Consider the following 26,079-nt stretch of genomic DNA (forward strand, 5'->3'; position numbering starts at 1 on the left):
AAAAAAAAAAAAAAAAAAAAAAAAAATCTTTCAAATCTATTTCCATTGTATTCAATTGCACTGTAACTGCTATTTAGGAGAAGCTCTGTGTTATGGTATAAAGGAAGACAGAAAGATTGCACTCAAATTTCTATTTCTTTATGGAAAAATCTATTTCTTCATGGAAAAATTATTCTACTTCTTGACTACTTATTTGATCTTCCCAAGAATTATTCTATGAAGATTATTTTTATTTCCTCTTTCATGTCACAACAATACTTGGTACGTACATCAATTTTACATTTATAAACTTTCTTATGTCACTTCCGTGTATATTTACAGTCATGAACTACTTTGGGGCATGCATTCATCAGTGATCTTTTAGGTGTCAACTGTTTAGGAACTAGCAGAGGAGCAATCAAAAATTAAAATGTTTGTTGAATGAATGAATTCTAAGAAAATAAACTAACAAGGATAGCTACATTCAATAAAATATTTCTTGCTAACAGTAGCTATGATAGTAAAAATCCTGTCATTCCAGAAGTTTAATCTTAGAAAAAAGAACTAAAGAAATTTAATTATATAAAGAAGTGGAATGTTATGTGATTATTAATGTGATACTAATACTCTAAACATGAATAATATATAAAATAAATAAATAATAAAAATGAATATGCATGGTATAACTTTTACTGTAAAATATGTATCTAGAATAGGCATGCTAATTATCAGACAGAAATAGCAAACATAGTAATCATTTCTAATATTGTAGGATTATGGATTTTTTCATTTTTTAATGTTTTCAGAGTAAAATTATATATTAATACATCTCATATATGCAATACATAATTTTTAATGTTTATATAATAATATTTTAGGTGTGATCTATTTTAGACATAAAAATATAAACAATGTAAAAGTTCTAAATAACTGCTAGTACTTTAGTGACATTACTGACTTCTTGACACTGCACTGCAATTGCTGAATATTATTTGACTGTGAGCCACTGTGAAAAATACATTTTACTTAATGCTCCTTAACCATGCACATATAAAGTAGCTGAAACATGAGTTTCAAAAAGCAATACTTAGCCTTTTGCATAGATGATAGCCTTTGATATTTTCATTCTATTTTATCTTATCCTGTTCTATTTCATTTTTTTAATGTTGGTAATGCACAAAATTGTTTTTATAACCTACTATATATGTACTCCCCAAACTGTTATTATCATCTGATGATTGTTTCTAGAATTATAAGTGAAGTTTCTGGAAGAAAAAGACAGGTAGTATTTCTCAGATCCTATTGACCTAAAAATTACTTGTAGGTGATTGCAAAAAATTTTAGGTTCTAAGTCAGTCAATTTCAGAAATTCAAATTCTGAATTTGATGAAACACATAAACTTAAATTCTTAAACATGCATGCATATTTTAACACAGTTGAAATAAATATTTCACTTTAACACCATTGTCTTAAATAGCATATACCACAACTTAAACATAATTAAGTTTCCAAAACACAATAAATTAAAATTACATTCCTTATTTTCTGTCCAGGTTTTCACACCCTTTCAGGATAGGGCTCATCTAATTTAGTATCCCCAAATTGAAAGGTATGTCAATATTAGTTCACAGTTTTATTTTTATTACAAACCCAGATGTATATTTTCATCTTTTTTATGCATATAATTATTCCAATTAATTCAATAAAAATATTCCAATAGAAAAAAATATTTATTTCTTTTTAATTAAGTTAGATCATAGTTTGTATTGATTAAGACAGAAAATTATCATTATTACAATCAGTGGAGACATAATGAGTCAAAATCTCTTGTTGCATGGAACTAAACACGCTGAAAGGTACTCTAGGGTTAATCAGTTCTCATGAAATGTCCTACCTTTCTCCAAGGAGGTAATTTATGCATAGAGAGTTTCTGTTTTAAGGTCTATCAATTTAAAATCATTGCCACTTAAATGATGAGTCAAAAATGAAGTTCGATCAAGAACGCACACTCTCTCTCCCTCCATATATATGTGTGTGTGTATATCCTTCATATGCAGATGATAGTAAACATCAAATTGAAGAATCAAGACATTTAATCTGAATGTTAGATTATTTTATGTCTATTATAATTGCTAATATCTATTCTGCCATGAAGACTCAATTAAAGGAGGCAGATGCAATTGTGAACGTGTTAGTTACATTAGCATCATCCAATTTCCTGATTTAAAGAAGTAGCTGTGGGAAAATATAATCACAATTGTAATGAATTGATTTCTTGAGTCACCCTCATCAAAAAGCACATTTCTTACTTTGTGGAAACAAAGATGATAATTGTATTGAAATTTTTATAAATATAATCTACAAGACACCTTCTTTAATCATGAGAACTGTTTCTAAATTACGGTTTTATAGGATTCAGACTAATTAGTCAAATGCAAAAAAAGAAAATAAATATCCATTGGCAATCTAATTTTAATGTCCTGTTGTTTTCAAATATGTGTGCTTCTTACACATATTGATATGTGGTACTTATCACTGTTTATGTATAATTGTCTAACAAGTATAACTGAGTTAAACATGATAAGTACGAAAGTAAAATTTTTTCACTTTCCAAGTTTAAAAAGAATTATTTTGACCTTAAAATAAAATGAGACAATTAAAAAATCTTGTTATCTGATAAACATCCATTGAGTGTTTTAACAGTAATAGTTCATTATACTGTGTTTATAATGTAATTTGTGTAATTATGTATATAATAAGCTATTTAATATCAAAAAACAGTAATTGTATAATTATATTTATAAAAATGAAGATATAAACTGTTTATATAAATTCAATTTACATATACTTTTCTACAACTTCACAAATTTCTAGGTCCAGTGAACTAGATGACTTAATTTACCATTTCTAATACTAATAATATACCATAAGTTATCATCATGTGGTACCTCAATATCATTTAAGACAAAATGTTACAACCTTTGCGTGGATCACTAGGAAGAGATAGAACAAGCAAACGGAAGAAAAAAGCTCAGTGCTTCCAAAGTTCGTAGGAAGCAGTGAACATCACGTGCAAAGTAAAAAACAACCTAGAATAGAAGATGTCCACTCTGGAACATTTTGTCTAAGAGTCCAATGGTAAGATATATTTGAACAGAACTCTCTCAGCCTTTAGTGTTCCACAATTTAATACTTCTTTTCCTGGATATACTTCATAAAATTTAAATTATAATTTTAAAATAATAATAATTTATCTTAAATGATCGACTGTTAATTTGTTTACTTTACCTATCATTGTTTAACATGTGCTGTTGGCAGTTGCTATTGGCAGGATCCCATTTCTTTGAGAAATGCTTCTAATTTTTTTTAACCATCTTGAAAGTAAGAGTCATAGGTCGTATTCTCCAGGGATCCACCCCTGTCTCCCTAGGAATTTGTGTGCCTCCTATTGCTATCAGTCTGAAATACTAACTTACCTTCTTATGAGTCGTATGAATGAACCCTTCTAATATCTTACTTTCAAGTAGCAGACTTAGGTAAAGTTGTAGTTCATTTTCCAAACAAAATAGGAGTGAAGAAAGAGGTGTAATAATTAAAGTGGGGCTAAAAATGCTCCAGAATCAGAAACCAGCCCTGATACACGTTCAGGAGAATTAATCATACATGATAACAAGGATTTCAAGTTCAGCTACACGTTTAAATAAAATAATCTTTATGAATAAACATTATTCCCAAGTTCTTACGTAGAAAAAAGAAAAAAAAAATTTGTTTTACATTCACCAGAAAGCCTGGTGAGAAGCAGGTAGAAATGATGGAGTAAACAATGACAGGGGCATCTTACCTGAAGACCTATTGGACCAGGAGGTCCAGGGAAGCCTCTGGCGCCCTCATCACCTTTCTGCCCAAACATCCCCTGCTGTCCTCTAGGACCTGGTTCACCATCACCTCCCTAGAGAAGAGAAAGAAAAATTGTCCCAAACTGGAAAAAAATCATTATTATATGGGTCATTACAAAAAATGTGACCATTTCCAATTTAACCAAAGCAGATGTATTTAAGAATAACCAAGTAAAAAATAGACTAAATTCCCATTATCTGCTCCAATATGTTATTGTTTGTTTTGCTTGCTTGCTTTGCTTCTGGATTATGACTGATTTTGATTTGATCATATATACCAAGAGAAGCAAAAGCTGTCTAATAATGGAAATAATTTTCTGAATTATTACATATTAAGGAATTCTCAACAAACTATTACTTATTTTCAAATGAAGTTACAATATGTTTTGTTCCTAAGAATCAGCTTGGCTAGCTATATTTGATCATTTAAATTCGATTTAATGTGAAACATACGAACTAAACTTATTACCCCAAAAAATTGACTGGTTATGGGACAGTATATAAATTTAACCAGGGAGCTGTAAGGATTTAGATTTATGGAACAATTTGGAATACTTACAGCAATTCCAGGGGCACCAACTGGTCCTTGAAGACCTGGGGGACCAGGAGGACCCTGTAGTGAGATAAAAACAAGTAATTTATAAAGTCAAGCCAGAAAAGCCTCAGCTATATGAAACAGAACATTTAGCCTACCAAGATCAAACATTTCTGCACTCCTTTGGAAAAAAAGAAGCATCACATAGAACCGTTTTGCATTTAGTGCAATCATTATTTATTTTACTTCTTGATACTCAAACTTTCACATTTGAAATCAATTTTAAGTTGACATATATTGAAAGCACTCTTATCTGTAATCTTCAAGATAGATTTCTATGCTAACAGAGATAAAGTTGTAAGATTCACATTTGAAAATTTTCAAAGTATCAGATTTCTTTAATGAGATAAATATGATTAGGAAAGGGCTCATGAAAAATTTGTATACTATCTTCTGAGTGAACATCAGAATTCGGAAGGTTCTATACAGATAGAATGTAGTGATATATGAAAATCTGGAATTTTCACATATGCATACACGTGTAAACTAATTGCTATATATTAAGTACACCAGGACCTCTTACTTGGAGCAGTAATTTTCAAAAGGCATTATGAGTCTTACATGCATAGCTATTTCTTCAGTGTCTCATTTTCTTACATTAGTAACTGGTCAGGCAATATAAAAGGCTCAGGCATTAAAGAAATAAAAGTGTCATTGAACTGTATTGTTCTGTATCAAAACTACTACTTGTGGGGGAACTGTTAAAGCAAGATTCTGAAAATCTGGTTCATGGGCCACTGGGAGTTCTTCATATCCTTTTAGGATTCCGTTAGTTCATAACTCTTCTCATAACAACAGTAAGGCATTATTTGTCCTTTATACCATATAGACTTTTACACTAATGATGTAAAATCTATGGTGAATAAAATTGCTGGTAACTTAGCGCTAATCACGTCGGGAGCTACCATTTGTAAAAGCATTAATTGCGTTTTATCATGATATACTCTCAGTCAACATAAAAATGGCTGTTCCATCCAGGAATGTTATGGATGTAATTGTATTGAAGAGGCTTTGATAGTTATTAATATTATTAAATATTGACCTTGAATATGTGTCTTTTCATATTCCTTTGACAAATTGAAGACATACATAAATTATTTTGCCTCATACTGAAGTACAGTGTTTGTCTCAAAGAAAAAAAAAAACACTTGGATTATAGTTTGAAATGCCGGCAGAACTTTTACATGGAACACTAAATTTTACATGGAGCACTATTTTTACTTGAAAGAGCAGCTGACAGAAAAACTATGATTATTTATAATCACAGTTATAAATAATAAATGTGATTATAAATAATCAGTTATAAATAATAACTGTGATTATAAATAATAAGTATGATTTTGGCAGATGTTATTCAATGTAAAGGAAGCCTTGGATTTCAAAGAAAACAACTGACAGTATTGACTACCAATAACATTTAAACTTTAAAAAAAAATTAGAATTTTGGAAATCTTTCATCTGTCATTGCAGGCTTTACATCTTCCCAATCTGAAAGTATTTTCCTATGATATTGATATTGCATAAAGAATTGTATCAATACTTTGAGGACCATACCCAGGAAACTAATAATTTCCAAATTATCAATGAAGGTTATTACAAAATTATGTATGAAACATAGTCATTAATGTGCAAGATAGAGCCGTGGAATATAAAGCAATAGCACAAAAGTTCACTGTTTTGTTTCAAATTCTGTTTTGCAATTGATCTTTAAGAAAACTACCACTAATAAAATTCCTATGTAAAATCAAAGAATATTCAAAATTACCTGAAAAGTTACTGAAAATGCTCCTCCCTTTTATGACTACATAATTTATATGAGCCTAGATTTTCTTCATGTTTTCAACCAACAAAACATGTCACCACAGGCTGAACTAGATATGAGAATATAGCTTCTTCTATTAAGCTGGACAAAAAAAATGTAACAATGCTACTCTTGGAACTATATATTTTATTTGGAAAATATAGCTTTTTTATTAAAAGTGCTTTGGGCTTCTTATTCTTAATTTTAAATAAATCAATCACTAAATATTTTAAATATATCAGTTTTCATTCATATTATAGTAACCCATATAGACAAAAGCTTTTTGGGCTCCTCAGAAACCTTTCAGAGTATGCAAGGGTCCTGAGGAAAAATATTTGAGATTTGCTGGCCCAAATAATGGCCATGCAGTCATTTTAGCATAGCTTTTAAGGAGTAAATAAAACTTTTAAAAATGTGGCTTCTGTCAAGTGTATAAGGTAGTCGAATTAAATCAATAGTATTTATTTATCATTACAAAATCTAAATGGAATCTAAAGAAATTTACTGCTATCATTTGCATATGGTTTGTCCCCACTGAACCTCATGTTGAAATCTAATTCCCATTGTTGAAGGTGGAGCCTAATGGGAGGGGTTTGGGTTCTCAAGATGGATCCATAAGGAATAGCTGCATAGTGATTGAGTACTTGCTCTGGGGAGATTGAATTGGTACTTGAAGGAATGAATTAGTTCCCATGAAAGAGGGTTGTTTTAAAGTCAGCACTCCTGTGGGGTTTGGTCTGTCTTTGTTCAGGCCTGCTTCCCCTTTTAAGTTCTCTGCCATGTTTTGATACAGTACAAAAGCCCTCACCATAAGCCAACCAGAAGCCAGCCCCAGGCTTCATTGCACAACCTGCTGAACTGTAAGCCAAATAACCTTATTTTACTTATAAATTATCCAGCCTTGGGTATTCCTTTATAGCAACACAAAACAGACTAAGGCAGACACCAAAATACATTTTGTAAATTTACAGTCAATACTAACTGCACCAAACATATGCAGCCGGTTTTCTGTACACAATTTCTTGTCATAATTTTACAGTACGGATCTAGAGTATCAGTGCTATCATCTATTTGTTGATGTTTTGTTATACTGCATATAAAAATGAATCCAGAGCCTATTATGCAATAAATACTACAATTATTACTGTAAGATTTTCTCTTTTAATTCTAGAGTTTTCTTTTAGTTAGAAAATTCATCTCATAGGATTTTAGTAACTCTTCAGTTTGGGATTCAATCAATTCTAATAAAAACCTTCTTTCAGTTATGTGTTAACGTAGGCAGTAACTCCAACCCTAAAAGCATCAGACTGATGAATCACAAAATGGAACCAGACTGGTCTGTTAGAATCAAATTGCTGGTGATAATGTATAAACTTCTATACTAGGTGGAAAAAAATACTTGAAGGACGTATCTCTGTACACCCCCAATTTATGTTTCTATTGGAGAGCAAATATATGAACACTTAAAGGGGGAAAAAAGTGAAAATAAAGAACTTAGAAAGTAATGTCTACAGATATTCTTTAGAAAGTATAAATTAGCAAGGAAGTGCTGAAGCACGTGACAGTATCATCATCCAATATAGTTCATTTAAGAAGTCGGAACATGTTTAAATACATACTTTAAAGAGAATGTAAACTGGTAATGACCAAAGAAAAACACCATAAAGACAAGAGTGAACATACCGTTTGAATGAGCAACCAAAATTATTTTGAAGTTTTATGATTTAAAGGAAAATTTTAAAATAAGTATTTATAATATACAGGAATGAGCTACCAATTTGTATACATGTAAAACATAGTAATGCTATTAATTTTGGTAAATATTTGTATATATAATTTCTCATAACCTTACCAAAAAGGCTATTTCATTATGTTACTCTTTCATTTGCTATAGCAGAGTTATAAATAATGGTCTACAATTGACATATTTTACTTAATCACAGAAATAGAAAACTTCACAAATATGTAAAATTATAGAATTATATAACTGCAGAGGTAACGTAGTATTGGTATTATAAGTTTTGGCTAGGAAAGTAAGTAGTACGATATAAAAATATCAATGGTAAATAGGAAAAGGTGTTAAATAATGTTCTCTCAGTAAAAAGTAGGAAACTCACATTTTCTCCTTTGTCACCCTTGCTGCCTTTTTGTCCCGGTTCACCAATTTCACCCTGAAATTGAAAGATTTGATTTACAGTTTATCTCTAACATGCTATTGCATTGTCTTAATTATCATCAAATTTTACCTTTAATATAATTACATGCTAGTGTGTAATGTCACTGTTTAAAATGGCAAATCTTGGGTTCCCTCTGCTTCTAGGTTTCTAGTGTTGACTAATGTTAACAGACAAGTCATTTTAACTTCAAAGAATACTACAACTGAATTTATAATTTAAAAAATGAATTTTGTCTCAAATATTACCTGTATAAACTGATAATGGAAGTACACTGATTTATAAAACCTATAATTACACATTAACCAAAAATTACTTTACTAGCCGGGTGCTGGGTCTCATGCCTGTAATCCCAGGGTTTTGGGAGATTGAGGTGAAAGATTTGGCCGAGGAGTTTGAGACCAGCCTGGAAGCAGAGTGAGACCCTGTCCTACAAATAAATGTTTTAAAAAAGTTAGCTGCACATGGTGAAGCATGCCTATAGCCTCAGCTACTTGGGAAGCTGAGGTGGAAGGATCACTCGAGCCCAGGAGTTTGAGGCTGCAGTGAGCCCTGTTATGCCACTGCACTTCAGCCTGGGCGGCAAAGCAAGACTCCATCTCTCAAAAAAGTAAAAAATAAAAATAAAAACAAAATAACAGCAAAACTACTTCTGCTAATTTTCCAAATGCTAAAATGGTGCACATTATCAGATTGCTGGTTTACATATTTTTAAATAATATTTTAAAATAATATAAGAATATATTCAACCGAAACATTTAACACACAGCCCTACATTTGGAATTAGGAGCTTAGAGTCTGTACTCACATGTTGGTACATGATAACAGGATTATCAAGTAAATATGTAGCTCATTCTTCAGTCTTATTGTGCAATATGCAAGACATGAGGGCTAATCATATACATATAATTAATGTTCTTATTTTATATTCATTTCAGAAGGATTTTTTTTTTTTTTTTTTTTTTTTTTTTTTGAGATGGAGTCTTGCTCTGTCGCCCAGGCCTGGAGTGCACGTGGCCGGATCTCAGGCTCCTGCGAAGCTCCCGGCCTCCCGGTTTACGCATTCTCCTGCTCCAGGCCTCCGGAGTAAGCTGGGACTACAAGCGCCGCCAGCCCTCCGCGCCGGGCCTAGTTTTTTTGTATTTTTAGTAGAGACGGGGTTTCAGCCATGTTAAGCCAGGATGGTCTCCGATCTCCTGACGCTCGTGATTCCGGCCCGTCTCGGCCTCCAACAGTGCTGGGATTCACAGTTTGAGGCGCACCGCGGCCCGGCCAGGATAAATTCTTAAAAATAAATCAATTTTGGCATCTACTAATTTTCTCACTACCACTGTTCTTTTACTTGATTTTCTGTTTATATATCACATACTCTTTTATGGAACAGATACTAATTCTGAACCTCTTAAAGAAAACTTTTGAGCATATGAAAATATGTGTGAAACTTTGAAAAAGGTAAACTTCCACCTGGAGTCTAATCATAAAGATTTGAATTATCTAGAATTCTTGACAAAAATTAAGCTTTTTCACAGGATCTACTAACATGGATCATGAATACCAACCTTGTCTCCGTCTTCCCCAGGAGAGCCGGCAGGACCAGCTGGCCCTGGGAGACCAACGGGACCTTGAACTCCATCTCTCCCTGCAGGCCCTTGGGGACCTTTTTCTCCCTGTATTGAATATCCAAAGATCACTAGTTTTACAGTTTTGAAGTGCAGCTACAGGAGTAATAATCTAGCTTCTATATTTGACAAGGATATTGTTTAATGATTTTTAGAAAAACGTTTTAAAGAATAAATGATACATGATCCCTACCTTCATTTGTGACTAAGAATACTATTCTTTTAAAATCACTTATAAATCTTAGGCTATGTTCCACAAAAATAATTAGGACCCAACTTAGAATTTTTCTTTCAAACATGCAATTATTACATATTGACAAATCAGATTCCTTACGTTTGTAAAACTTTGTTGAGCCTCTACTCCCCTTCCTTCGTGCCACTGACATAGCTGTGCAATGGGTATTAGGCTTTAGAAATCAAAAAATGCACTTGCTCATATGTCCAGCTTTGCCATATGCTTTACATGTTTCATATGTAACTTTCTTACTTTTAAGTGTTTGTTTTGGTTCTTCTGGTTTTTGAAAATGGCATTATTTTCATGTTTAAATTGACCTATACTGTGTAATCTTTTAAAAAGTGCCTTGATAATGAACTCAACTTCTGTTTCCAATAAAACATTTTTTCATAGTTTAAAATAAATTATTTTCTAAAAGTCAAAATTTCATCAGTTTTGCACAAGACAATATTCTTGATCGCATTCAGAGGTCCTTTCTGTCCTTCTGTTATACAAGCTGGGAATCTACAACTCATTAGAATTTTGCCTTTTCATGACCCCACTTTCCCTCACTTCTCTTAACATCTCCTGTTCCTTTAAAATGACTTAGTTTTGTACATTTTATCTCCGAATTGTCTCTTGAATATATTCACTTTATCTCAATCACTGACACCTTATTCTAAAATACTGGTTTCCTTGTTCTGAGATACTGAAAAAAATCTGTCTTTCCCCATGTGTATTCTTACTTCCTTCCAATCTATTCATCACACTGCATCCAGAAAGCCAATTAGATCATGTTACCTACATTTTTAGGTAAATTTACTTGTTTACTTTTCCTCACATAAAGACTTCATGGCTTAGTATAGCTTACCACGATCTAGCTCCTGCTACCTGCCCAAACACATCTAGCCTCCCCTAACCCTTGCTGTCTGCATTCCAACCCTTCTAGACATTTTTCTCAGTCCCTTAAATCTGATGCCATGTCCTTTCCTGTGACATTGCCTGAGCACATTTTGTTCCTCTGGCCTGGAATGCACCTACGAGAACTCTTTGCACAGTTAATTCTTTCTCATCTTTTACATCTCGCCATCAATGCCTTGTCCAAGAAAAGGCCCCAATTCTAGCAGGTCTCTCTACTATAATCTGACATACACCATTACATTCCCTTCATATCAGTAACCTGAGTTTGTCATTATATATGTATTTAGTGATTCTTTGCATATTATCAAATTGCCCTATCAGATAGTAAACTATGTTAGGGTAGGAACTGTGTCTGATTTTGCATTCTCTTGTATATCTCTGGCCTGTGGACCAGAGTAGTCACTTAAGGAACTGTTGCTACATTACTTAATTAATGACAACAAAAGTAACACTATCTATAAGGCAAATTTAAATTGTTAACTAATTTATTACTTGCCTGGGTTCCATATGTTCTTGTTTTCTAAAAGGGTGCCATAATTATTATGTGAGGGATACCCCTGATGTCACTCTGGAGACCTTTTATCTTCTTCAAACAAATATGATATTTCAAATCTATCAATACTCAAAGGATGTGCTGTGCTATTCACAGTAAACTTCACTATATTAAATACAATAGTTGATTCAGATAGCTCCCCTTAATTTGAATTTCCTTGCTAGCCTTAAACTCTAAAAGTCAATCCTTTTGTATAAGGTTTCCTGTAAATAAGGCAGATATATTCTCTTCTGCCTTCATTATAGTACACATAATCTCTAGCCAGGAATCACCTGCCATTCATTTCTTCTGACCCTGCTCTGTGTGGTGGTGGGAGAAATTCAACAGATCTATAGCACTCTAAATTTATATTAGCCATTTATAATTCCTCAAGATGACATAACTCTTCCTCCATTATGTATCTCTTGGCCCACAATCTACACAACTACTGGAAACATGTATCTCTCCTTGTAGTCGGTCTTTATTTCACCACTTCTAACCTTCCATTTACATTAATAACTAAATCTTCCCTTAAAAATTGATAGAATTAGCTAAACATCCCCATGTCCTTTGATTTGGCATGGTCTTATATTTAACCTATACTCCCACCCACAACTTTTATTACAATTCACAAAATCCATCACTCCTTCCTCAACAGCTCATTTATGTATTTATTAGCAGTTTATTATTTCATCCTTTTTTATGGCACTCTGGTTCACACACTGATGGTAATGATGATACTACTACTAATAGTAATGATTATTCTGAACACTTATCACAATTCTGAAAAATGATTTAGAACTATAATTTTATCTAGTCCTCACAAAATATTGTGATTATCTTCTTTTCAGAGATGAGAAAACAGAGGTTTTGATGTCAAATAACTTAACCGAAATCATGAACTAAATAAATGATAGGGCTAGCTCCCAACCCATTTCTGGTTGTCTTCAAGCAGGTAACCTGAGGCTACTCTCATTTCCTTAACTCCTTAACTTTTCCACTGACTATTTTCTTATTATTGATCAAGTAGATAAATATATGCACCACACAATAATAATAATAATGAGGCAATGCATTCAATCTTATTAGTACTTCCACCTACTGCTCATTTTTCTATGGGTTCCATGCCTTGCTTGAGGTGATTTACACTCCTATATAGCCCATTTTTTTCTTTTTGAATCAATTTAGAATTAACCTAAAGCTATAAATGTCCAGCAGGTAAAATCCCAGTCTCTTTATTTCTTTGTCTTTTGGATTTCTGTATTCTTGATCTTTTACAACATCCCACAAAAAGGAACTCGTTTATCTCTTGTTCTGTTTGATGGCATGTCTCTGGAGACACACACACACACACACACAAAGAAAAAAAAAAAAACACGTGGACTATTTCTCTCTCTTATTAGATGCTTTTGAAACTGATACCCATTATAATTCTCCATTAAGACTGAGTCCAGACTTCTGCTCTCCCTCAACATTAAATCACATGGTAATCCAAAAATATGCTTTTAAACATCACTCTTATTTTAAATGACTCCCAGACTTACATTTCTGGCACTGATCATTTTCTCTGCAATTATACACACACACACATGCTAGAAATTGTAAATAAGTATTTGGAGAATATTTTTCCTAAAATCTCAAGTTACTATTGCCTAATTCAGTTATAGTTAGTGCATTGACTTCATTGTGTTTTAGATCTAGCTTTTCCTCCAATTTCTACAACTGTCCCCAAATAGATGCATAGTTAAAATTGCTCCTTATCTGTAATCTTTGCATCCAGTTAACTAATAGTTTTCATTAGAATCAGTCTCCCTATCAAAATTTTCTATTAATGCCATTATGTTGGAGAAGGTTTTAAGAAGCCCCTTTCTTCTTACCTGCTTTCCAGACCCACCTCCCAGAGTTTCTAATCTAACTGATTAATATAGGGATGCTACTTAGGACATTTCTCCATTCCAGGAAGCAGGGTTGATAGGTAGGTGGACCAAGGGCTTGTCTTCCACAGGCCCCATCTTGTCTTTTTTTTTTTTTTTTTTTTTTAATGTAAGTGTAAACCTGCTGATAATTGCATAACATTTTGATAACACAAGCTGCTCAGCAGAGGTAAGAGCTAAAATTTGTTTGGAAAAAAGAAGACGTAAAGGCTATATATAACATTTTGCCAAACATTTTCATCAGTTTTTATTAAACCTCTGAATATATATCTATAACTCCTTTCACTGAACACTCTTATTACCACTTCATGCCACTGTTCCTAAGCAGACAGCTCCTTCAAAAGTATAATGCTAACAATACAGTGCCTACCCCTTAGTTATTCTAAATAGCTAATTTTGGCTAATAGAAAAAGGAATGAACATCCTGGAGTCGTTGTCCTTGGCTGGGATAACTGAAAGAGGATGGGTAAGGAAGGCATTCCCTTTTCCCTTCCCTAGTTATGATATCACTAATTACCAACAAAACTCAGGCATGAATCCTGGCTCTTACAAAGGCGAATGTCAATAATTTTTCATCTGTCTCACCTAATTAATTTCTTATCAATTTTAATGCTTTTCCATATTCTGATCTTTATTTCAATAATTTACTTATTCTTCATAAAGCTAAGGTAATTATCCACTTTAAAACCTACCATTCAATATATTACCTTCACAGAAATATTGACTTATCTAATTAGTATATTCTCAATTTGTATAAAAAGCAATTTATATCTATTTTCTCTGTATGCATTACTTAGTGTATTGCACAAAATATGTGTTCCCTATATTTTAAATTAACTTGTACTAAAGGAGTTGAATCTATTTTCTATCTTCTCCCAGTACACAGTACACTATTAAATATATTTTCTCAGCTTATTAAAAGTGCTTTTTCTGTCACCTAAAATTTCTATCCACAGGTGGCATGGCCCATTCCAACACTCTAACTCTTTCTGAAAGGTAACGGATTACAGGAAACGATTTTTTTTTTAAATTTTTAAACTGCTACAGTTTGAATGTGTCACCAATAAACATCTTTTGGAAACTTAATTCCCTATGCAACAGTGCAGGGGAGTGGGGCCTAATGATTAGGCCATGAGAGCAAAGTGAAATTAATTAATGCTGTTATTGCATTAGTGGGTTCATTACAACAAAGGGAATTTGTTTTCTTTTTACTCTCTCTCTCTCTTGCTCTCTTTGTCCTTCTATGATGGTATGATGTGTCAAGAAGTTCGTTACCAGATGTGACCCCACTAGCTTGGACTTTCCATCCACCAGAACCATGAGCCAATAAATTTTTGTTCATTATAAATTACCCAGTCTGTAGTGTTGTTAAAACTGCACAAAATGGTCTCAAACAGAAACATTGGAATAATATCACAGAATAATCAGAGAAAATGCACAGATAATGAAAGCAAATCAAATTGATAAAACTGAAGTCTTAGTGATAGAGGAGTATTTTTGAATATAAGCTTAAGCTTAATTTTATATATCAACACTTACCAGTATATAAAAATATTAAACTTACATTTTGTGTATCAGAGCCAATACTTTTATCTACATTTACTGAAACAGTTTGCATTTTAATCTTGTAGAAAGAGAGAATTATTTTTTAAAATACAATCATATCAAAACCAGGAACAAAAATAGAGCATAAATCTTAACAAAGAAACCTAAATCTAATAACTGGAATAGAGTCCATAGTCATGTAAATATAAAATGTTAAAATCCAATAAATATTAGATGAAATAATTGGTCAGATGTTCCCCGTCTCATTCACTGGTGATCAGAGCTCAAATTACATGAGAAGGGCAGCTACTTTCTATGAGCTTCATATACAGACTATGGAAATGCTTGAAGTTGAATTTGCATTACAAGAGGTGTAAAAAGTTCACACTTTTCTAATGTAAAGCAGCAAGGCATAGCTTTAATCAAAAACTCACAAGTTTTTTTTTTTTTTTTTTTTTTTTAAAGCAAAATGAGAAGCCTTTTACATTAATAATATCCAACTCCCTTACAGGTATTATGGTTTCATAAAGTGTGGGAAAATGTCATCTCATTTAATTGAATTTGAAATTTTCTCTATTATACATATACAAGCCAATGTATTTATATGCCAGACACATATATAGAGAGAATACAGTGGTGTATGAAAAGCTAATATTATTGAATAAAAACTAATAACGTGTACAAGGTAGCAGTGTAGTATATTTTCTTCTAGACATTACTTACAGGAGCACCTTTCTCTCCAGCTGGACCAGGAGGACCCTGAGGTCCCGGGCGCCCTGGTAAACCAATTGGGCCAGCTGTACCTGCTGACCCACGTTCTCCTGGTGAGCCCTAGTACACAAGAAAAGAAGTATTTTGTTATTAAAGAAAGCAATACTGGCTTAAGAATCCCTTATTTAACAACAGCTTCTTACAGTCTAGTAAAATATGTTAAAGTAACATTTAGAGTTTAGATAATTTTAGGATCCCAAAGGGAAACAGCTGTATCCACTATTTGAGATACTAATTTCCAGCCCCAATATTAAGCATAGATGTTGGTGTTAGAAAATACTGATGAGATGAAAAAAATACCTCAAAATTAGATGTATTTATTTATTTACTGTTATCTGTTTTTATTTAAGTGTTCATAATTGTGCACAATGCTTTATAAAAAATATATATAATAACCTCCTACACAAATTTCTCCCTGTATTATAATGAATTGGCAGAATACAATCCCTAAACTAGTGTTTCTTGAAGTTATCTCTGGGCTTTATTTCAAATGTGCTGAACCAAGATTTCAAAATAAAAAAAAAATGGGTTCAGAAATTCTTTGCATTAGGATACACACATAATTTTTTACAAAATAACATTTGATAATCACTATCCCAAAGTTTGGACATTTTCTCATAGAATAAGCCCTTAAATTCAACTTAGAGTTCTATAAGAACAGAACATGAGGTCCTTTATGAACACTGATGAGATAATTTGAATCTGATTTAGGATTTTTTTTTAACTGAGTTTCAAAAAAGATGTTATGTTTTTTAACTAGTTTGCTTTTTTAAAAAACTCCGTATACTAGATTTTTTGAAAAATATATCACATGGATACTGCTTATAGGTTAAAGGGGTTATCTGTACTACAATTTAAGCAAACATTATTAAAACAAGCTCAAAAGTACTGTAAAGCTCAAATATAATCTATTACTACTTCCAATTTTAGGTAATAAAAGATAACAACAAAATTGTCTTTGGATTCTCAGAATTTTTATTTTATGATTAAACTGTAAAATATTAGAAAATATAATTGCTAGTATTTTTTCTTAATAATTAACATACTTAGATAATAACATCATCATTTCAAAACTCAGAGGGAAAATTATTTATAAGAGTTGGAAAAGATATTACTTCATGTTTTCTACTGTTATACTTGCCATATTTTATAAATCATTTTATTATACAAATATGCATTATCTACGTTGTTCTAATTTGTATTTTGTTAACTAGGAAAATAATTACATGTGATAAAAATAGTAATCATACCAACAACTTGTATTAACATAATGCTTTACAATTTATCAATCAGTTTAAGTTTCATCTTATCATTTTATTCTCACAACAATTCCAGGTAGTTGATAGAGCTGTTGTAGCATCTGTTTTAAAAATGAGGAATCTCTGGCTCAAAGAAGTTAACCGTCCTTCCTGTAATCATATAACTAGTTAAGAGAACCCTGAGCTTGGACTCCACTCTGATTTCTTGACAAAGCCACCCATTGGTTCTTTCTAATGAGGACAGCAATGTTTGTAATTATTAGGTATCTTAAACTTAGGTGATAGAAATAGTTTGGAGAGACATTGCCAAAAATATAGTTAAAGAAATTGTGAAATTTGACCTTGATATAAACAAAAGTGGCATTTTTGAGCTGTAAATAAGTAGATGTTCAAAACGAATCTAGGGAATATTTTATATTGCATAATAAATGAGTTGTATGTAAACTCTATTTTACCAATGAAGTATTCCAAATACTAAAGAGGAGGCTATAGTTACAAGAGAAAATTGCAGTTAGTACTTTTTAGATAATAAACATACACTCTTTTGTCAATGTATTTTTTTAATTTAATAATATTAAAATATTTTGTGAATAAAATAGTCAACCACAAGTTGTATTACTGTTAACCAAGTAACAGACTCCTGGTGAATGATTCTAGAAGTCAGTGAAGAAGAAAAAATAACAACATCCTCTTAGTGTTGTACATTCAAAATGAGCAACTCTAAGAGTAGAAAGAACACAAATATTTGCGTCCAATTCTTTGAGAGGGAGGTCAGGAAGGAAGAAAAAAGCACAGGAGGTGGATAAGGAGAAGAGCAAGTAGAACAAGGGCTATGAATTGAGAGGAATGCAAAGGTGTCCCTTGAATTACTAAAAAGAGAGGAAAGAAGAAAATCAGTAATAAAAACTCTCCTTTTTTGGTAACAGAAACACATCAACAGAAGACAATACATGATGCAACTAGGGTTACTCTATTCAAGTTAAAATTAATGCCACTAAAGATAAATCTCCACTAATCTGAAAAGCTGATTTGTTGAGGATCAATGTACATACAAGGTGACTATATTACATTTTTGTTTAGTATTTCACTTCTAACCCTCACAAAATGATTGCTACCCATTAGTTTTATCAAACCTAGAATAAGCATTTAACTCCTGTAGTATTTCATTTGTAATTGGCTGTACAAAAAGAGGTGCAATTTTAATTTGTCAGGCCATACAAATTTTCTCTCTTTAATCCTGTTTAAACCCTGACTGTAGAAAGACTACCCTAGGAAGATATCACACTAGGCTGTGGTGAAGTTGATGGTTACTAGACTAGAATGAAAAACAGGGGATAAACAGCAAAAGTTTGAAGTCCATTTTAAGAGAATTAACTAATTTTCAATTATTATGCCTATTAATTAACAGTTATTGTGTTAAGTACTTTGCATATGTAATATAATTTTATTGCTGTATGACTTGTATATTTTTAAGTTAAAGACCATAGACTCAAGGTCTCTGTGCCTTAATTCACTACCAGGTTTTTTCCTACAATACTTAGCAGTTTATAAGTGGTGAGAACAAAATTTCCTGGACTCGTTGTACCCATAAAACTCATGGGTACAATGAATTGTGCTAAATTTTAATAAATGGAAGAAATATAGCCATTTAAGAGCCACTTCTACCAGAACAAGCTCATATTGGTTGAATATTCTCTAAAACAAACAAAGAAAAAACTTACAGGAATTGATTAAAATGCTTATCTCCTTTATCCAAATAGTCATTCTCCATCATTCATTTAGTTCATTTGACCTTTGCTACAGAAGTCATTAGAATCTCTGCTCTTGGCCGGGCACTGTGTTTCATGCCTGTAATCTCAGCACTTTGGGAGGCCAAGGTGGGCAGATTGCTTGAGGCCAGGAGTTCGAGACCTGGACAACATGGTGAAACCCCTCTCTAATAAAACACAAAATTATTTGGTTGTAGGGGCGTACACCTGTAGTTTCAGCTATTTAGGACAGGAGGGTCTCCTGAGCCCAGGGAGGTCAAGGCTGCAGTGAGCTGTGATCATACTGCTGCACTCCAGTCTGGGTGACAGAGCAGGACTCTGTCTCAAAAGAAAAAAATAAAAAGAATCTCTGCTCTTTGTCACTATTGTTTATAAGTTCATTTGAAATTTTCAACAACAAAGAACTGTTTTCACTTTTGGTAATTTTTCAACACATTTCACTGGAGACACCATGGTACTGTTTCACTAGGCTTCCCTCCTGATTTCAGAGTTCACCCATGCTGAACTCTGAAATAGTGTGGTTTAATGCATCTTTTTGAGATAATTATCCTCAGTCATCCTAGAAAATACTTGACTCACATACTTAGATTTTCTTTACTTTATATTTTAGCATTTTACTTTGAACATTATTTTCTCCTAAAAATATTACATCTATCACTGCCCCTCTAACACAATATGTCCATTTTTACCTCTGAATATTTGGTCACACTTGTCTTCTGACATGGAAAATCTCTGGTATTTTCCTATACTACTAAAATTCCAGCTTTTTGTTTTGTTTTGTTTTGGCCCAGGTCAAGAACCATCTGACATGGTTAGGCTTTGTGTCCCCACCCAAATCTCATCCTGCTTTGTAACCCCCATAATCCTCATAATCCTCACCTGTCAAGGGAGAGATTAGGTTATGACAATTGAATCATGGGGCAGTTTCCCCCATGCTGTTCTCGTGACAATGAGTGAGTTCTCATGAGATCTGATGGTTTATAAGGGGCTCTTCCCCCTTTGCTCAGCACTAACTTCCTGCTTACTTGCTTCCCCTTTGCCTTCCACCATGATTGTAAGTTTTCCGAGGCTTCCCCAGCCACGCTGAACTGTAAGTCAATTAAACCCCTTTCCTTTATAAATTACCTAGTCTTGGGCAGTTCTTTATAGCAGTATGAAAATGGACTAATATACTATCTTACCAAAAAACTGTATTTTCCTGAGAATAAGAAGCATGAGATCCTTCAAAGTATTCCTTATACACTCTCTTATAGTACCTAGGAGCTCTACCATTATTTTTGGAGTGAATTAATGCAGCCCTTGGCACTACATTCTGAGTAGTAAATATCTCCATGCTCTCTTAATTCATATTAACAAAGAATAACATGTTGATTGTATGTATTAAATAACTATAATGCATTTGTGTTTTTATTATGTATGCAAACACGTTGAACATGTTAAAAATTTAGGCTTCAGGCCGGGCACGGTAGCTCACGCCTGTAATCCCAGCACTTTGGGAGACCGAGGCAGGCGGATCACGAGGTCAGGAGATTGAGACCATCCTGGCTAACACGGTGAAATCCCGTCTCTACTAAAAATACAAAAAATTAGCCGGGCAAGGTGGTGGGCAGCTGCAGTCCCAGCTACTCAGGAGGCTAAGGCAGGAGAGTAGCGTGGACTCAGTAGGCAGAACTTGCAGTGAGCCGATATCCCACCACTGCACTCTAGAGCCTGGGCAAACAGAGCAAGACTCTATCTCAAAAAAAAAAAAAAAAAAAAAAAAAAAAAAAATTAGGCTTCAAATATACACATACGTAATCAAGAGAAAATTTTCAAATTTGCAGGAAAAAAGCAATTGAATGTATATTTTCCCCATAAAAAATGGTTTCAAAATGAAAAAAAAAATTACCTTAACTTGATGCATTATGATTGATATGTTATATGAAAATAAGCCACAGCTTTTACTTATAAAAATAATGGTTATTAAATTTAGACTTGAATATGTTTATTAATTGAAATATTTTAATAATTATTTTAATGTATCTCAAGAAGAGACAGAATGCTGATTTGACTCTATGGCAATGTGTATAGTTTGTAGATACTGTATACTTTTTTTTTTTTTTTGAGATGGAGTCTCGCTCTGTCACAAAGCTGGAGTGCAGAGGCACAATCTCGGCTCACTGCAACCTTCAACTCCCAGGTTCAAATGATTCTCCGGCCTCAGCCTCTCGAGGAGCTGGAACTACAGGCTCACGCCACCACGCCCAGCTAATTTTTGTATTTTCAGTAGAGACATAGTTTCACCATGTTGGCCAGGATGGTCTCGATCTCTTGACTGACCTCATGATCCGCCTGCCTCGGCCTCCCAAAGTGCTGGGATTACAGACATCAGCCAACGCGCCCAGCCAGATACTGTATACTATTTTTTATTACAAAGTTTAACTGTTGCAGTTTCTCCCTTGGAGCATTCATAAGATTAAATTTCAGATTGCCATCTTGCTTGTGGAACCTGCATTAAAATTAGTGTTGAGAATATATTACTTCTCTGTAGTTAAAATATTGCTCATGATCTTGTCACAGCTCATAAACATTGAAACAACACATGAAAACAAGAGGAGACTTTCGGCATGTATATCCATGCCCTAAAGCACAACTGCAATTTCTTTTTCTATTAGTTATTTCAAACACTCTCTAAGCCTAGATGTTCTGCTATAATTTTATTTTATACATCTATAAATGAAAAGTGAAAATCTCTGATGGTATCTACCAGTCAAGCAAATGACATAGTAAACTTGCAAATCTTATTTAAATATTCTCAGGCCAACTTTAAAAGAATAAACTTATGAATCCTTTAATCTCAACAGAATCACTGGAGAAGTTCTATTTTTTTAAACAAAAATTTAAACCCAATATGAAAAGAAGGTCTCATTTACACATTCAGCTAATAACTCCATATTCATCACTAGTGAGAATCTATTCTCTTGTGACACTTGACTGTGAATATGAAATGCATTATGGCAGGAAGCAGCCCTTGAGAAACTCACAATGTGTATACACTTTTTATTTGTTTCTATAAAGAGTAGGCATGTATAGTGAGACATTTTTGTATTGCTGTACAGCTGGCTAAAGAACAAGGGGCTTTATAGTTGTCAGATAAATAAACTATTATATCTAAACTGAATGATTGTCTTTCAGCATAGGTAAAATAGATAATGATTAACTTCACAAAGGTAGAGGTTTTTTCTTTTTTTTTTCCCAAGGATCCCCAGCAGTTTGAGTAGTTACTGGCACATAGTACACCATAAATAAATGTGTCAATTAAGTGTATGATCTTTCCCTTTCTAGCAATGGAACCACTAGCTTTCTGATCTTAAGCAAACTCTCTCTGAGTCACTCTTGTTGATACAGATGGAGAGAAATAGTTTGTTGTCAGGTTTTTGTGATGCTTACTATGATACATCTCAAGTTATTTGGACAATGCCTGTCATAATAGAGACAGAAAGTTTGTCATCAGATTTTTGTCATGTTTAATATGATATAGCTAAGGTTCTTTGAACAATGACTGTCAAAAAGTATAAATGTAATATATGTTAGAGAACTGTACATGAACGGTTACATATTTCAAAAATAGATGTAAAATCTCAAATAATTGTAGAAGTAAAATTTTACAGAAAAGTAAAGTAAGATCCAGAAAATTATATAGCATATTTAATACTTTAATAAATTAATATGAAAACAACAGGTACAAAATACCCTGTTAAAAGAAGGGTAGGGCTTTTCCCACATAATATGGTATTGTTAACCCTAACTTTAACTATTTGTATACTTGTCTCTCTGCAAGAAGGATAGATAGTTTACACATCAAAAGTGCCTAGATAGAACGCAAAGGAGAAACTAAAAATTATAGAAATAATATTTTCTTAATATGTGATTTAAATGACAATAAAACATGTTTCCCAAAGGCAATAATATCTGTTTAACTGCATGAATTATAATGACCATAATATCGTAAGTATTCTGTTATTTCAGTATTAAATATTAACAACTATGGAAAACATGCCATTTCTCTCTCATTTTGAACTGAAAAGTGAACATTTACATGCTTTTAAAAAGGAGGAATTTACATTTCTCTACTTAGTTACCTTTCTTTACTTGTGTATTAGCTTTATCCCCTTCTGCAGCCCTTCCCCTAAATCCTGCTGCACCTTCATCTAAACCTTACGATGATAATGAAACAAGAAGCAATAGTATTGGTCTATACTCTTGGAACAATGGGAATAGGAAGTACTTCCCTAATCCTTCACACAGATGAGAACACCAAAATAAACATTTTATCAGTTATTTTCACTGGGTGTTTCATATTCCGAGGAGTATTTGTAAAGTAAATGAAAGTGATAGACAAAATCACCTCATCAGCATTCAGTTAAGAGGCAGCCCACTAGAGAGAAGAATAGAAGTATAAACACATAAAGCGCTTATGAACCAGAGCTATACAACTAGAAGGCAAAAGCATGTCTGCTTTGTCTTTTTAAGTTGACCTTCTGCCAGGCACCTTGGCTCGCACCTGTAATCCCAGCACTTTAGGAGGCCGAGGTGGGTGATCACTTGAGGTCAGGAGTCCGAGACCAGCCTGGCCAACACGGTGAAACCCCTTCTTTATTAGAAATATAAAAGTTATCTGGGTTGGTGGCAGTTGCCTGCAATTCCAGCTACTCAGGAGGCTGAGACAGGAGAATCGCTTGAACCTAGCAGGCGGAGGTTGCAGTGAGCTGAGATTGCGCCACTGCACTCCGGGCTGAGCAACAAGAGCAAAACTCCCTCTAAAAAATAAATAAACAAACAAACAAATAAATAAATAAATAAATAATAAGTAAATAAAATAAAAAATACAAAAAAAAGAAGTTGACCTTCATGTCAAAACTTTCACTCTCTACATGACATACATTTTAGATTACGTGAACTAAAATTTAGATGAACTATCAAGCATTATTAGAATTTAAAGCATAAACTCTGAATGATCAAAGTCAAATCAAATGCCTCAGATTTTGATCACTGGTCCCCATCACTATTGCTAAATTTATCTCATGCCTAGTTGGATGTAATCATCTTACACTAAGGTCTACCTGAGTCACAATGGAGAAAATGTGCTTTATCTAAAATGTATAGAGTCTGACTTGGCATGTCAGTATATGCCATCCTTCTAAACCTTGGTTATTCCCTTGCTTGAAGAGTAAGTAAAACCAAGGAAAAGAAGGTTCTAAGAAATAGGATTAAGAGCAACAAAATAAGAGAAATAGGAATTATGATAGGAAGAGAACGAGAACTCTTAAAGAAGCAATGAGAAGAAGAAGAAATAATAAATAAAGAAGGAAAATAAAGTCAGAATCATGGGAGGATGGTCAAATAAGAGAAGTCACAGAAAAGAGCAAAGACTGCAATACCGCACAATTTTCAAATACTGGACATACACCCTGTACCAGTTATTTGGCTCCTCTCATATACTTTCTGCATATTAACTCCCACAGCTCCTGGGGATAAAATATACATGTGATTGTAAAGATAGAAGGCTTTTACTAAACACACTACTATATTTATTTTAATCTCATTTTTTAGATAAATAACTGTTGTTAATGAGATTATTCTCTACTGTGAAGAATATCTGGAGGAGAGATTATTTAAGGAAAGTATCTTTTCTTAAATATTATTTTCCTTGATTTTGTTTTATAAAATATATGCAGTAGGTGAAAGCTGAGAATTTGGTGCATGATATATTTAAATATATGTTTACATACATAGAAAACATTTACCCAGTTTACGTTCATCATGCAGAAAAGTGCTGCACTGCCTTTCTCTCTTAATGTTCAGTCTCTTGCTACTTTCTGTCTTGCGTGTGCATCAAGACATCCACTTAGGGACTACATCCCTTGAGATCAGAAGATATGCCCTGGATTTGATTGGCATCTGTTACCAGTTCTTGGATACAACATTATGTATACAGCGGATAGTTTGTTTCAATAGACTTTAAAATCCCAACATCACAGCATCCTATTGGTATAATTTTGTCATAAGTGGTAGCACGACAGAATGTTCCTCAATATACAATAACTCCCAGGACCAAAACCTTTAGAGAACCCTAACCTTGAAATACTAGTTCATTACTAAGAAGACAAAAGTGTTGAGCAGTTCAAGACTAAATTTTGCACACAAAAGGCTGCTTTTCATAGATACAACTGGTTTTATTTACAGCTTCAATTCAAACTTAATTTCCTTAGGCAAAAGTATTGTTCTCACCTTTGTGTTTTCTGTTCTTTTAATATATTTCATATTATTTACTATGTTATTTTATCTGCTCTTTATCTGTCCTCCTCAGTAAACCCTAAGTTCTTTGCAGCAAGGTCCATTTTATGAATCAATATAACTTCAGTTTAATAGATTGTCTGATATTTTCAGGTATTTATTTCTTGATGGTAATTTCACAGAAAAGACTTACAGCAGCTTAAATAGTATGCAGAAAATATTAGACAATATACATTTAAAACAGGAAAACAGGTAAGCAAATAACTTTTATTGAAGTAAAATGGAGCCAGCAATATTAGTAAACTAAAGATGCATACCAAGACCAAGGATTTTCTAACTGTATATTATGATCCATGAGTAGGTTATAAGATAAATTTCATGGGTCTTGTTGAGTATTTAAAAAATATTAACTATGACAAAATGTAATAGACAATATTAAAGTATATCATAGGTACTTTTTATAGTAAGTTGTGGTCAAAAATTTTTAAAATAGTTATAAAACATTATCTTCTGTACCGTCTCTATTTTGACTCCATTATTTCTGTAAGTCAAAGCAAAAAGAATTCTAAGTTTTGTAATTCAAATTGACTAAAGAAATAAGTCAGTTAACTGTTCAAGAAATAACAAGAAATAATTTAAAATATTCCACAAAAAGAATACTTGAAAAAAATAAACTGCCAATATTTTTAAAGCTGTGGTTAGCAAGAGATTTCTTCCAAGGATATTCATAAAGAGGACCCTGTATAAAGCAATATCCCATATCTTCAAACAGATCTTTTTAGTTCATTTGTTT

The 26,079-nt window shown here is 32.9% G+C and overlaps 1 protein-coding gene across 1 annotated transcript in view; it reads right to left on the reverse strand.

Moving 5' to 3' along the window:
* Nucleotides 1–26,079, reverse strand: part of COL11A1 (collagen type XI alpha 1 chain) — a 232,172-nt gene that overhangs the window by 48,701 nt on the left and 157,392 nt on the right. The window contains exons 43-47 of the mRNA XM_017863237.1: nt 15,935–16,042; nt 10,006–10,113; nt 8,390–8,443; nt 4,436–4,489; nt 3,822–3,929 (exon numbers count right to left, since the gene is read on the reverse strand). Of these exons, the coding sequence (XP_017718726.1) occupies nt 3,822–3,929; nt 4,436–4,489; nt 8,390–8,443; nt 10,006–10,113; nt 15,935–16,042 (432 nt within the window). The remainder of the gene's footprint in view (nt 1–3,821; nt 3,930–4,435; nt 4,490–8,389; nt 8,444–10,005; nt 10,114–15,934; nt 16,043–26,079) is intronic.

Source organism: Rhinopithecus bieti, unplaced genomic scaffold (assembly GCF_001698545.2).
Source record: "Rhinopithecus bieti isolate Rb0 unplaced genomic scaffold, ASM169854v2 scaffold_67730, whole genome shotgun sequence".
NCBI classification, from domain to species: domain Eukaryota; kingdom Metazoa; phylum Chordata; class Mammalia; order Primates; family Cercopithecidae; genus Rhinopithecus; species Rhinopithecus bieti.